This window comes from Pleurodeles waltl, chromosome 4_2 (assembly GCF_031143425.1).
Source record: "Pleurodeles waltl isolate 20211129_DDA chromosome 4_2, aPleWal1.hap1.20221129, whole genome shotgun sequence".
NCBI lineage: Eukaryota > Metazoa > Chordata > Amphibia > Caudata > Salamandridae > Pleurodeles > Pleurodeles waltl.
This window is the reverse complement of record NC_090443.1, coordinates 368108046-368123634: the sequence shown is the minus strand read 5'-3', so window position 1 is coordinate 368123634 and position 15589 is coordinate 368108046. Positions and strand designations below refer to the sequence as shown.

At 44.5% G+C, this 15589-nt stretch overlaps 1 protein-coding gene across 1 annotated transcript in view; it reads right to left on the bottom strand.

Moving 5' to 3' along the window:
• LOC138293868 (cytochrome P450 2D14-like) overlaps positions 1-15589 on the bottom strand; it is a 298270-nt gene that overhangs the window by 267250 nt on the left and 15431 nt on the right. Inside the window, exons 2-3 of the mRNA XM_069233169.1 lie at positions 10967-11138; positions 2769-2921 (exon numbers count right to left, since the gene is read on the bottom strand). Coding sequence (XP_069089270.1) covers positions 2769-2921; positions 10967-11138 — 325 coding nt within the window. The remainder of the gene's footprint in view (positions 1-2768; positions 2922-10966; positions 11139-15589) is intronic.

Below are 15589 nucleotides of genomic sequence, written 5' to 3'. Positions count from 1 at the left end.
TTAACAATCATAATCACAATTTACCCAGGGAGCACTTTCACTTTAGCACTGATCAGCAGTAATAAAGTTCCCAGAGTACCAAAACCAGCAAAAATGAAATCCAGCACATAGTCAAAAATACAGGATGCAGAGGCAAAAAGACAGGGGAAACCACACCAAGGATGCCAGGTATAAAACCAAGTAGGAAGAACACCAAGGAGATCTATCCCTACATATAAGGGCACTGGGTTGCTTGCCCCCATTTCAAGCTGAGGCTATGCCTGAGTTGCCATGACTGCCGGTCAGTGTACCAACTCAGTAGCAGTGGCAGGTTGTGATATACCTATTGCAGTGCTGCTGTAGTGGCAGGTTGAATGGCTGGAAGCTATGTACTAATGAGCTACAGAGGCCCCATTTCACTCTATTATGGAATGCATTTCATTATAGTAGATAAACCTAAAATTATGTTAAGTAAAATAGTTCAGTGGCACTACTCAAGTGGTTGGCCATTGCTCAGCAGCTACTGCTAGTGAGTTACTGAGCCTAAAGTACAGTGAATCACTCCTGGCTGCAACTACTGTAAAACACATACCAACCAGTGTTCTAAATTCATATTTGTTATAATGCATTTGTTTGGAACTTTGGTGTTTAAAAAAAAAAGGTACCATGGACATGTGCTCAAAACCTCCACTGCTCATTTAATGTATGTTTTTACTATATTGTGTGCAGGCCACTAGACCCTTCATGTGGTTCCTATAATACATACTCTAGATGCACAATACCCCAATTGTGCTATCCTCTGTCATGTCCTGCATTATACGCTTTCTGCCATGTACAGTGTATTCAGTATTGTTCTATCTGCCATGTGCACTATACCTCGAATTGTTCTACCTTCACTATAATTTATGCTAGCCTTAAAGTCCACTATACCCTGCATAGTACTATCTACAATGCACAATCCACACTGCATTGAGCTATCTGAAAAGCAGTTTCTACCATACATGCCCCTTTGTACTTTATGGTTCAACCTACACATCACAGGCTACGGAGAAAATAATGCTGTCTTCACTTCTCTGCAATATACTATCAGACCGGTGCACTGCACACTTTTCTCTGCTATCTGCCTTGAGTCTTCCTACCTGCTTTGCCAATAGGCCATGTGCACTCCTCCCTTCACTGATGTATACCTTTTGCATTCTGCACTGTGATCAGGAAATTGGACACTTTTTTCTGTCCTGCTTTGTGATTTTGCTGCTGGATGTTCTGGGTGGGATTCTTGACTTATGGGGCAGATTTACTATGATGTAGCACCAGGGTTGCCTCCCTTTTGTGGCACAGCCCCGATGTAAAATCATTTTTGGCATTTACTAAGCCACACAAAGCCACTTTGAGTGGTTTAGTAAATATAAAGTAATGCAGCGCGTCGTGCTAAATTGCACCCAGTAGGTGTTACATGGGTGAAGCATGAGCGTTACCATGAATCACCCATGTATTTTGATAAAAACCCAGATTTTCAAAGACTTGTAAACCTCAGTTTGAGCCAAAATGGTGCATCTACCTGACAGAGGTGTAAGGAGGAGAAATATCTTTATTCCTCCTTGTTACTTCCTATTTCCATGTGTGTTGCATTCTGCAGCAGACACAGAGAGGACTATGCCTCTCTGCATTGTTTTTATGTAGAAAGGTGTGCCTTACTGAACAAAAACACTTGTATCCACAACACATGCATCCTTGTTCCATGGAGCAATGGTGCCTGCATTGGCGCTAGGCAGCCTCAAGCACGTCAGCGCACGGAGAGAGCTGAAACATGTCATGACTTAGTAAATATGGCCCTATTCAGTTCTCTTCTTTTCTCGCAACACAGTGCAGCACCCTGCCTTGTTGCACTGCGTTGCGTTAATTCTCAGTAAATCCCAATGTATGTATTGCTAATTCAATTCAACTTCAACATTTAAGTACCCCTCACTTCAATCATCTAACTTTCAATTGGCAAAGCCTATAGGTCTGTCTCATAACTGGAAGTGCATCTTCTGTGACTGGTGAGACTAGGCAGTGAGTCACTCGAAATGCAGGCATCCCATCAGTTGCCTAGGCACTCATTTAACCACTGGCACATCCTTGCATTCACACACTTGCCAATCAACAATACTGCAAATCAAACATTCAATGTAGAAGCACCTACAGTTATAAGCAAGAACTATTGGCTTTGCAAATAACTGTTAGGTATCACATAGCCGTGACCTTTTGTTGTGAAACAATGCAAAGAGCTTTTGGTCAGCCCCCTTCAACTTCAACCATTAGCTCCTTGCATCAGACCAATTCAGCCATTGCTTGGAGATAATCAGTAACATACGGTATCGGCCCAATACAGAATTTTTGTCTCACCATCATGCTATAGTTTATTAGGTACATTATTCCATCTCCTCTGGAGTGCTTGCCCAGCAATGCAAGAGGTGCATTGTTTTCGGGATCAGCGGAAGCAGGCCATCTTGAATAAAGGCTTCCTGCCATTAAAAAGAAAACATTCTGCCTCATGAACAAATGATTTTTTGAAGTAGGAACAGAGCTTTTTATTTTGTTAATACCATTAAAAGGAAAGGGCAGTGGACCACTCTTTAAATATTTGCAATGTAGGCAATAGTTGTTTTTGTTTCTAATCACGCACGTTGCACGAAATAGATAAACCTTAGACACATGCATTCAGTAAGTAAAGTTACATGAAATGTTTCTGTAGTAAAAGTTGAGTCACACACTTAGTATCCCCAATCTTCAGTGAGTGTACAACTCACCTTCTTCAGATGCAAATTCTGAGCACAGAAAGCCGGCCTCCTCTCTAATTCTTTCCTCCAGGGACTTCTTCCCGAGTCCAAAGTTCCTCAGGGTGGCAAGTGAAAACCTTCTCTGCTCCTTCCAGGCGCGACCATACCTCGCTACCAGCACCCCTGAGCGAACCAAGGATAAGAACAGATAGGTTGTTAGATGCCAACAGCACATAAAAAAGCCTGATTTGATGGTCGACGCCCTTATCATTAGACTTTACAGAAAATTATTACACTGTTAAGTTGTGATGATACTGTGATGAAGCTCCTATTGCCACTGATGGACGTGAGATGACACCTCTGACCCTAATGGAGGCGTCAAATATAGGCCACTAATGTAAAACTAGTGAGCAATGACTTTACAAAAACAATGCAAATGCATGTTCCACACGCAGAGAAGTCTGTTTAAGAAGAGCGTGCTCGATGAATCAATGTATTTATTTAGGATTTCTAGGTATATAGGAATGGTTACGTTATTCTGTGAAAAGCGCACAGAGCGCTCTTTTCTCTTCGTCCACACTGTAATCACAAACCACACAGGCTGAGCACACATGCATTGTTTAGTAGCAAAGGCCCACTAAATTTCAGAGCAACCATGTCTAATCTTCCGGGCAGAGGTCAGAGCAGATAACCGAGCCAGAGTTCAGTACAGAAAACAACCCTGTACTGCCATGACGTACGAGTCAGAGGTATTGCAAGCATGAGCTACTCCAGAGATTATTGGGCCTTGCACTATAGAGGACTTCTTCCTTTATGAGCCTTGCCTCCTCTAGTCACATACACAAATATACTGGTTACCCCACTGCACTTTAGAAGGCAGTTTTTAGGTGCTACATCTCAACTGGTGACCAGCTCACTACAGCATAGTGAGCATGTGGTTTTATCTGCTGTCACTCATTTGGTTATCTGCACAGAAACACTGTGTACAGCACCGCTGTTTAGTGGGCATGTGGGTTTATTCTCTGTCACTCATTTGGTGATTACAAAGGTAAATTTACATTGAAGATTACACTTTGGGAATTCACAAAGGGCATTTACGAGTAGTATCTTTAGTTCTGCACTGGGGGCGAACATCCCGCCCTGAGTGCAGACCTATTGTGAATTCCCAAAGTCGTAAACATAGACGTTTGGTCTAATTTTAGATCAAGGGGCATATTTATACTCTGTTTGCGCCAGAATTGCGTCGTTTTTTTTTACTCAATTCTGACGAAAAACTAACTCCATATTTATACTTTGGCGTTAGACGCATCTAGCGCCAAAGTCCATAGAGTTTGCGTCATTTTTTAGTGTGGACACCTACTTTGCGTTAATGATATGCAAGGTAGGCGTTCCCGTCTAAAAAATTGACTCCGAGGCATGTGCGCCGTATTTACACTCCCGGGCAAAATTCACGCCCGGGAGTGGGCGGGTCAAAAAAAATGACGTCCAGCCGCTTTTGCGCCGTTTTTTTGCGCCTGGTCAGGGCAGGCGTTAAGGGACCTGTGGGCTCGGAAGGAGCCCAGAGGTGCCCTCCCATGCCCCCAGGGACACCCCCTGTCACCCTTGCCCACCCCAGGAGGACGCCCAAGGCTGGAGGGACCCATCCCAGGGACATTAAGGTAAGTTCAGGTAAGTATTTATTTTTTTATTTTTTTGTGGCATAGGGGGGCCTGATTTGTGCCCCCCTACATGCCACTATGCCCAATGACCATGCCCAGGGGACAAAAGTCCCCTGGGCATGGCCATTGGGGCAAGGGGGCATGACTCCTGTCTTTGCTAAGACAGGAGTCATTTCAATGGGGGTTGGGAGTCGAAAAAAATGGCGCAAATCGGGTTGAGGCGAAAAATTTGCCTCAGCCTGACTTGCCCCATTTTTTGGCGCCCAAGCTTCATATTCCCCTACGCCGGTGCTGCCTGGTGTACGTCATTTTTTTTCACGCACACCAGGCAGCGCCGGCGGCTAACGCCGGCTAACTCATTGAATAAATACGGCGCCCGCATGGCGCTTCAGAATAGCGTTAGCCGGCGCTAATTTTTTTGACGCAAAACTGCGTTAGCGCAGTTTTGCGTCAAAAAGTATAAATATGGCCCCAAACGTCTAAGTTTACCTTTGTGACACGGGCTCCTGGTGTATAACAGTGCGGATTAGTGGACATGTTTTATTTGTTGTCCCTCACTTGGTAATATGCTCAGACATATTGTAATCAGCACTACTGTTTTGTGGGCCTCTGGTTTTATTTGCCCTAACTCATCTGGTGGTTTGCACAGATATATTATGTACAGCATTGCTGTTTAGTAGACTAGTGTTTTTTTATGTTTTGCCTCACCTGGTAAGAGTCATATGCACTTTTTTTGCAATCTATTACAGCTTAGCTTCCAAATTGTGTTAAGTTCTGTGCCTCATCTAGTCACATGGCCGTGTATATTTTATACCTCACTGTAGTTCCATGGGTTTGTTCTTTTGGCTATGCCTTACATGGCAACATGCCACGATGTTTTCTACATCACACTGAATTTTAGTGGACTTGATGTTTTATGTGCTGTGCTTCTTCTGGTGGCATGCAGAGGTATGTTGTAGATCCATTTGCAGTGTAGTGTGGACTTTTTTATGTTCTGTGCCTCATCTGGTGACATGCAAAGATTTATTGTGCAGCTCACTGCAGTTTAGTTGGTATATTGTTTTCCTTGTTGTCCCTCGTCCGGTGACAAATACAGACATATTTTTGCAGCCAATTACAATAGCTTAGTAGGCGTACTGTTAAGGGTTGACATGAAAGCTGATGCTCTCTTCCCCTGTAAGTGCACACACCTTTGCACCAACATACAAATGTATGTGTGCGCAGTGATGTCAGGTTTAGATGTGCGCTGTACACTGCAGCACATTATATTGTGTGGTCACACCATGCACAGTGTTGTTGTCAATGATGTCATTTCAGATGCTGTAGAGATGTTATCAATGTTATCAACAAACATGTCACCAGTCATGTACTATCTGAAGTATTCCGTGTGTGGCGAGGGTACAAATATAGCTGCTTTAGGGCATGAGTTATAGTTACTTGAGACAACTAATACTGGAGAATTTCAGTCATTTTGTTAATTTAAAATAGTATGTTTGAACTGACATTTTCACTTAACTATAATGTCCCTTTAACCTTTGTTTTCAGTGAATTTCTAAGGGTTTTGTTAAATGTAAAGTAAAATATTATTACAATTCCTAGCAACAACGTAAATTAGGATGCCCATCGCCGTGCGCGGCGGGGGATTGGAACTCAGGGCATCCCACATTTAAAACTCTACCCATGGGGCCCCCATTCCTTTGTAAGGATTAGGAGGGGGACCAAGCACTACCCAAAACAAACTAATTGGCTCTGGGGGATGTAATCCCAGGTACCTTACAAAGACTCGGGAGGGGGGCTGGTCACCCTGCTTCCCTCAATAATAATGACTCGGCCCCAGGAGTTGAAAACCCCTGGGTATTGAGAAGGCCGCATACCCCCTCCCCAAAACCAATAATGCGCAGGCCACCCATGCTCTGGCCCACCTCAGGAACTATTGTTAAGAAGCACAGGAGCACAAATATTTTATAAACAGGATCAAGAACCATCCGCAGGTCCACAGTCCTGTAAAAAAAAGCTTTGGTGCTGGTACGGTCTGGGACCCCCCCATCAGGCATAGGGGCAGTGTATTCCTATACTGCCCCCTATATGTTTTTTTTTTTTTACTTATTTGTCAGGATAGTGGACTGAGCCCTCGGGTCATAAAATGACTGTCCCCACATCTTTGTTGAAGTGGTGGCAGCCAATCAGATTTTATTTAAAATCTGTTGGCTCTGCGGATCCACTGTAGTGTGAAATATACAAATACTTTGAACTACTACTATTTCTCTAAAACTACTGTATTGATTTACACCAAATCACCTTTCTGGTCCAAGTCTAGCTTTCTGTCAGATTTGGTTAATTCCGTCAAGTTGTTTTGGCTGTAGCTCTTCCTAATTTTCACATGGAAAACTGTATGGGGAACACCTGTTTTGAGACTCCCTCTTTTTCTCGCCCCGCTTGACAGATCACACCAAAACATTCACGGAAGGAGTTGAGGTGGATGACCCTTTGCTTTTTTGAAGTTTCATAGCCATTCATCAAAGGATGCCAAAAGTATCAGCAAACCAAATAATCCTTTCCTATGGAAATGTGGTCCTAACTATAACTACCCAGTGGCGGCCATCACTGAATAATATATACAGTAGTATGTGGCTCCACCGATGTGATTCTAGCCCAGGGTGTTGACCTTACCACCTTGTTACTTTACTTGTTCACGACCCCCATCACCTGAATTCCACAGGTTGATCTACTGTTCTTGCCTTTACAGTTGTGGTCACATGTACTCGGGAAATTGTTGGGTTTATGCTGTCTCCATAACCTTGAGTTGAGACTAACTAAATCTAGCATATTGCGACACAGCAAATGCAGTACAAAAAGGCTGCAGACACATTCAAACACAGCGTCCAAAACTTCACCAACTGGATCTCCTCAGCAGCTGAAACCATAGCCCCCTAAATTGTACCACCAATAAAAAAAACACCTAGAAGGCATGGTGGTTCACTCCAGGACTCCTAAGCCTCAAACCCCACTAGAGGAAACTAGAACAACACTGGTGGAGCAACAAGACCTCCACCAATCTCGACTCCTTTAGAACCACCCTCAACAGTTACCACTACCATATCAGGCAGAGCAAAAGAGAAGCACTAATCACCTGCACCAAGACCAGCACGAAGCATGCCAAAGAATTATTCAGTATCATCAGAGAATTCTCCTGCCTATCACCACAGAGAACACTATCCACCCCTCCCAAATCTTCTGCAACAGGCCTCTCGGACTTCTTTCTCCATAAGATTGCCGACATCCACAGCAACGTCGACCTCCAGCCCACTGACCTCGACCACCTCCGAATCCCATCCCACAATTCCCCACCCCACCAGATCTCCAAAAGGAAACATATCTCCACCAAAGACATTATCGCAATCATGACCTACATCCACTTTGGATCCCCCAAGGACCCATGCCCTAATCGCTTTCACAACCTAGGAAGAGAACTAATCGGAGCCTCCCTCACAGAAATTCTCAAATCCTCCATGTCCACAGCCATTGTCACTGATGCCTGGAAGCACACCGAGATCAAGCCCCTTTCGAAGAATCCCTCAGTTGACCCTAACGAGCTCAAGAACTACCTATCTATCTTGATACTCCCTTTCCCCGCCAAACTCTTAGAAAAGGCTATCAATCACCAGCTCATGGACGTCCTTGAAAACAATGGCCTGATCAACCCATCCCAATCTGGCTTCCGGCCCAACCACAGTACCAAGACCATGCCGACCGCAGCAACCACTGATATCAGACACCTCCTCCTAGGAGGAACACCAGCCCTCATCCTCCTCGGCCAGTCTCCGACCATCGACACCGTATCGCACCATACCCTCATCAACAGACTCCACAGCATTGGCATCCAAAACAACACATTCCGATAGATCGTCTCCTTCCTCTCCGGATATATTCAGAGAATCTTCCTGTCCCCTTCGTCTTCCCACCCAAAGACATCATCTGTGGCATCCCCCAGGGCTCCATCCTCAGCCCCAACCCTCTTCAACACCTACATGACTCTACTGGCCGACATCCGAAGCACCCAAGGCTTGAACATCATCTCCTACGCCAATGAGTCCCAGTTTGTCCTGTCTCTCACCGACGACGCCTCCACCACATAAAGGAACCTCCTAAACACCATGACCGAAATTGCCAGCTGAATGAGGATCATCTGCCTCAAACTAAATGTAGACAAGATTAGACCCTCATCTTTGGGAACATGCCCTCCCCAAGGATTCCCTCCCACCCCTACCAAAAACGCACGCAATCTCGGCATTATCCTGGAGAGCCAATTCATCATGAAACAACGGATCAATGCTGTCTCTTCTTCCTGCTTCTACATCCTCTGCATGCTCTGAAAGATCTTCCAGTGGATCCCCATCAAGACCAGCAAGTCTGTCACCAAGGCCCTCATCTCCAGCCGCATCGACTACGGCACGCCCTGTATGCCGGAAGCACAAAGCAGCTACTTAACCGCTTCCAGACCATCCAGAAAACAGCAGCGAGACTCATGCTCTACCTCCCCAGAAGAACCAGCATTTCTCCCCACCTTAGGGTCCTTCACTGGCTCCCAGTCCAGCAAAGATGCCACTTCAAGCTCCTCACACATGCTTACAAAGCCCTCCACGATGTTGCACCTGCCTATATAAACAAACGCATAACATTCCACCAACCCACCAGAGAGTTCCGCTCAGCCTACCTTGCCCAAGTCCCCTGCATCTGCCAGGAATGCCTTGGTGGCCGCTCCTTCTCCCACCTCACTGCCAAGTCCTGGAACGACTTCCCCCTCCACCTACACATTATCTCTTGTCTAGAAGGCTTCAGAAGACAGCTAAAGAGTTGGCTTTTTGACCACCATCACCAATCAGCCATGGCTCACAGATCATCCTCCAGTGCCTGAAGACCCCCCAGGGTGACAAGTTCATGCTCTACAAATCTCTGTGATTCATTGAAAGGACACATGAGAACACTATCTGTGCACACAAAGAGAACTATGACATGAGGCATGCTCTCTGAAATAATCTGAGAAACGTTGCTCCTCATTTCTTTACGTTCATGGAATTTTGTAGATTTGCTGCACAGAAGGAAGTTGGATGTCCCTTATTGAGTAGAATTTTATTAATGTAGTAATATAATATTTTACTCTTTTATTAAATTTAAAGAGGGTAAAAGGCCTAAATTAAGTAATAGAACTCACTGGGACATCCTATTATTATTTGTTATTTAAGAGCGTACTATATCTGAACAGCTGTCCCACACCATCACCAGGAGATTTGTCACCAGGGTTTTACAGTTGCCACTGAGTCCCTTTGACAATGGAGAACAGGCTGACAGTGGTGGCAAGCAGATTAGATTCAAGAATCTAGACCTCAGAATATATCTACCCATAAAGTATTATTAACTCACCTTAAGTGCATAGTAATATTTCTGATGACAATAGATTTGTGGAAGCTAATTTCGACATTATGATGACTGGGGAGCAGCCAATAGTCAGACAAATCAAAAAGAGGCCAACTCTATGACTGGTGCAGATACTCAAGTGAGTGCAGACTCCACAGAGAAATTATGCTTAGGTGTATCTGCTGTTCTTAGTTTTCCCAAGCCATTTGTTTCTCCAGCTAAATACATTCCAGAGGCCTGCAACCATAAAGAGCAGCATGCTAATACTTAAAAGACTGGTGACAGAGTTGGAATTGTAGATACTAAGGATAGAAGGGAAAAGACTTGCCAGTGTGAGCAGTCAAAGAGCATAAGACAAAATAAAAGGAAAAGTGTAGCACTATGGCCACAAGCTGACATGTCCATGCTACAGCAAACACAGAAAATAAAAGCATGTATAAATAGGCAGGACATTAGGAAGTGGTTCTAATTTTGCACAGCAGAAGAAATATTTGGCAATCATGTAAGAGGATATTTTCCCTCCCTTGATCATTAACAAGGTCTTCTGCAATTGTTCACAATTACTGAAAATTGCATTGGTAATAGTCAGAGGAAACCGAGTGATATTGTGTATGTCCTCCTAACTGTGAAGCTATGTCTCTTCCAGTTTGTTACGGATAGAAATTGTACTGAAATGATCATCACATACAGTATTCCTGGCAGCTGTTACCCCAAATTGTCATCCACTTCTAAATAAGGTGAAAAAAACGACTACTGATAATGGCATTGCCAGCTCATCCCTTTCCACCATGTCTATGTGCAATGGTCATAATGAAGTATGAAAATTGGTGGTGGGTCGCTATAGTGCAATCGATTAATAGCAATGGAAATAAATAGTACATGAACTACATTTACAGTCCACTTCTTTGTACTCTAAGTATATGCTACAATTTTATTGCTTCTTATACCTACTTCCAAAGATAAATATGGGTGTAATTACAAATAGTAAACGTATGCTTTCTTTATTAAGTCACGGGAGGTCAATGCATTATTAATGCAAACTGAAATGGGTGATCTTGAGATAGTGCTATACGACTCTACATGTAAAAATCACAGCAGATGTGAATTTTCCTGATAGGTTGCTTTTACTAGAGTTCTTGAAATGCAAACACTCACCTTCACTGTGCTCTTGAAATCCTAGGTGCTCAAAAATTGGAAAAGGTGGTCGGTCTGCAATGTCTTCAGATTTGTTAATAAGCGCCTCTTTCATCACTACAAATTCATTCAAGACAACCACATTTGTCCAGCAGAACTGTAGGCTGAAAATGTTTCCATACTTCTTACGGAGCTGCGAGGAGAGAAATAAAGACATGACTTAGAAAACATAATTGGGTAATTTAAGACAGTCAAAGAAAAAAGAGATTAAGAAAGAACTGAAAAAGTCAAAATGAAAAAAACAGGTGTAAAACGAAAAGGATCAAACAAAAAGAAGGGCGAGGAAAGAGTGGTGAATGCAAACATATGGAACAAAAAAAGGAAAGAAATAAACTGAAAGAAGGGAACTAAAGTAGCCAAGTGAAAGAAAAAAACACAGGGAGTAAAGTAAAGGCAAGTAAAAAGGACATTGATGGAAGGAGGGAAGAGAAGGAGGAATGGGAAAGGAAGAAACAATGGCCTGGGCCCAAACCCCCCACAGGCGCCTAATCCCCCAAAGCACATAGCCAATCCCGTACATGCACCCACCCTGCTCTGCGGGCATGCACAGTTGGCTATGTCATGGTGTAATGTAATGGATGTCCTTCAATGCTGGCTTTGTCAGAAGGTCAGAACACCAAAATATAAAAAGCAATGGGCAAGCAAGGGGTCAGCACATCAACATTCAAAGCAGACATATTGGCTTTGTCAAAAAGTCACTAATAACTACAAATGTATATTTCATAAATTCATATATTGCAATTTTTAATATTGTTTGTGTCAAGTTAATTTTAATAAAGCATTATTTAAAAAACATTAAACACGTCTGAGTCTTTTTTTTTTTAAATGTCTCAAGCTACAAAATGCAGCTATGGAACCAACCACAATGGGGCTCTACTTTCCAGCTGAAGAACATACAGTTCCAGTTGAGAGTGCTTTAAAAAATATGGTAAGCTCTCCTTGGGTCATGAATTCAGTGACCCAGGAGACTTTTTGTGTATGTGTTTTTAAATTTCGCTTGTTGCACCCATATCGCCAAAAATGTATGAGGCCGTGGGTGAAGCCCCAAGGACTGGCTGCCTCAGCGGACTCGGCCAGATCCTCAGCTAGCAATCATAATGTGTACAGCAGGAGCTGGCAGTTTTGTTTTAAAAATGGATGTCCCAGTGGCCACCCGGGACACCCCCATTACAACATTGTTGGGGGCTGCAGGGGTAGCCCCAATGTCCCTGCGGCCCCGGCGAGCTTTCCCGCAAACATGCATTCTGGGTACCAGTGGGAGCTGGCATTTTTTTTTATAAGTGGGTGCTCTGGTGCTCGCCCTGGGCACCCACACTGCCTTAATCTGTGGGTGCCATGAGGGGGGCTCAAAGGCCCCCGTACCTCCTGCTAGATTCCCAGCCAACTACCATAAGGGTGCTGGCAGGAGTGGGTTCACTCACCTTGCTCCCACCTGGCAGGATCAGTATTTTTCACAGCTCCCAAGTGGGCAGATCAAAGTTGCGTTTTTCTTCACCCGGGAGAGTGCAGCCAGGGTGTGCCCGCACTCTCCTGGGCAGAAAGCAACAATGTTCTGGGTATGAGGCCCCTGGGACACTGCCTTGCATCTGGCCCTGGAAGATGGGATCTCTAAGCTCATCTAAGCTCAGTGTGGTGGACCCGACACCCCACTACCCGGTAAAGCAAAAAAGGCCCCAGGGGATGGGGCCTCCAGGATCCTACTGTAGCTCAGGGAGGGGGGCTGCATGTCCCTTCCCCCAAATTGAACACAGCCCTGGGTATAGGGGGCCCTGGAGCCTGATAGAAGCTGTGGGACGGGGCAACATTCGCTAGTAATCAAAACAGTCCCAGGGGAAGGAGTATTTGAGGCCTCATAGAGGCTCGAGGGTGGATGTGCGTGCACGTCCCCTAATTGTTTAAAGAGCTCTGGGGGATGGGGAGGAAGGCAGCGTACCCCCCCAAAAGAAAATAGTGTGTTGCACCCCTGGTGCCTCCCCCCGGTGTTTTTTAAAAGAAAAAAGGCAGGAGATTGCTGTATTTTTTATCTGCACTACAGATCCATGCATACTCTGTAGAATTGTGGCACCAATTTAAAAACAGCCAATTGTGACTTCCAGAGGGCAACACCCCATGGCCCAGACTCACTCAGTTGCTTTAAAACAGAGAAAGGGTGGGAGCACCATTGATCCAGTCAACAAAATAATGTTGTTGGCCCCAGGGACCCCACCACCCCTGGCTATGGGGACAGGGTATTCCCAGCCTGCCCCACATGTATTTTATTTATTTTTTTCCAGGATAGGGGCGTGAGTCTCAATTCCTAAGATGGCTGCCACCATATCTCTGCTGATGTGGTGACAGCCAATCAGAGCAAATCTTTTGATCTGTTGGATCTGTGGATCCTCCACAGTGTGATATATACAATTATTTTTAAACCTTAATTTCTCCAAACTACTGAGTTGACTTACATCAAATCACAAAAAACATTCCTCCTGGATCAAGTTCTAGCTACCAAATTTGGTGTAATTCATTCAACCGGTTGTGCTGTAGCTGAGTCTAATTTTCCAAGTTCACACTGGGTAGTTATAGTTAGGAACAAGTTCCCAAAGGAAAAGCATTTTTTGGTTTCCTGATAACTTTGGAACCATTTGACGAATCTTCACAAACCTTCTAAAAAAATAAGTCTTGTTCACCTAAGCTCCCTTCTGAAAAGTATTAGGATGATCCAGCAAGCAGGGGCCTAGAAACATTTGTACCACTGTGGCCAAAAACACCTTGGGCCAAAAACAATTTTTTAAGTAAGAAACTTACTACAAATTTGCGCGTACTCCTGTGCTTTAAAAAAAAAAGCCTGGAAAAGGACATTACCTGGGGTTGGGGCACAATCATTTTTATAGTTGAGGGTAGCATGCGTGCCCCCCCCTCCCTTAACCTACTTGAGGCCCCAGGGACCCCAACTCCCGGGCCAATACTTGTTTTAAAGGGGAGAGGGACTTGATGAGCCTGCTTGTGGTCCCAGGGACCCCATCTCCAAGGCGGATAATTAATTAAAGGGGAGAGAGGCATGCAGTCCACCTCCTAGAGCCACTCTATAGCCCTGGGGTCCCTATCGTCCCGGGGCCGGCTCCGTTGTGGTGTCTGGTGGATCCCATTCCCTGGGAGACAGTGGTTTCCCTTCTCCCCAGAGTACTGGCAGGGAACTGTCATGTGCTCGCAACGAGCAGGAGCAGAAAGCTGCTCCTGCTGAGTGGGAGCACATAAATATTTTTCTTGCCTGCGTTCTTCCTGACAGGGAGACTTAAGGATTGCTCATGCCTGCTGGGAACAAAAGAAAGCTACTCCCACAGGGTGAGAGCAATGCCAGCTCCTGCTGAAGCTGGGATGGGTGCAGGCAGAGAAGCCGGCAGGGTGGTGAGTATGGGGCTCCCCCCTGTGGTCCCCAATGTGAATAATGCCATAGGGTGCCTTGGGCGGGCACCTAGGCACCCCACTTTCATAAACAAAAGGAAGCATTGGCAAGGAAACTGTGCAGCCCATTGGACCAATTGCAGAAGCCTGTGCAGCCGCAGGGGCCCTAGAGCTCCTATGGAACTCCCATCAAAAGATAATGCTACGTGGGGCACTCCAGTTGTATTTTTTAGGAAAAGAAAGTGCACACATTGCCAGCTATTGTGTGTCCCACGGGGCTGTTTGCAGGGACCCGGTGGTGAAACAAGGCCAAAGGGCTCCATTGGCAACACAAATTGAAAAAAAAACCAGTGGGTGTCCCAGGTAATCACCTGGACAGCCAAAAAAATATAAAAAATTAGCAGGAGCCAATCATTTGTGTTTCACTGCTCACCAAAGGAAATGACAAGGATTACATGTCTTTTCACTCTTCACTGTTATGTCGTGTGTGTGTCTATCTATGTACGAACCTGTATGTTTAGTGGTTTGTATATGCTGGTGTATATAAGTGTGATGGCTTATGTATGCATAGATGTCGAAAGATATTTTTTTCCATATATGCTATTAGGCATGTGGTGGGGGAGGGCGTGTGTGTGTGTGTGTGTGCATTTGTGTGTGTGTGTGTATCACCAGTTATAGTTCTGTTAAGTAACTAACGCATGCCCTAAAGTAACTTGACATGCACTGCTAATTACCTTCCATAGTACATCAATTGTGAAATGTTCTATGACATCAATGATAACATTACTGCAACATCTGAAAAGAATCAATGATGGCAACACTATGCATGGCGGGGGAACCAGTTATAGTTACTTTAGGCCGTGAGTTACAATTATTTGAGATAACTGAAAATGGTGAATTCTAAAACTGGTGAATTCCAGTGGTTTGGTCATTTAAAATGGTAAGTTTAACTGACATTTTCACTTAAATAAAACATCACTTTAACTTTTGTATTTTTTCAGTGAATACAAACACACACACATACACACATACTTTAGTGATGGGGATGGCATGTTCCCTGACAATCCAGTTGTTGAAGGGTAAAATAAAGAAAAGTAATGTAATACTAAACAAAAAATAGCCCATGGGGAAGGGATGGCATGGGGCTGGTCCACCTCGCCATTTTTGCCCCAGCCCCAGTTGTTTCGTACTTACTAGAGG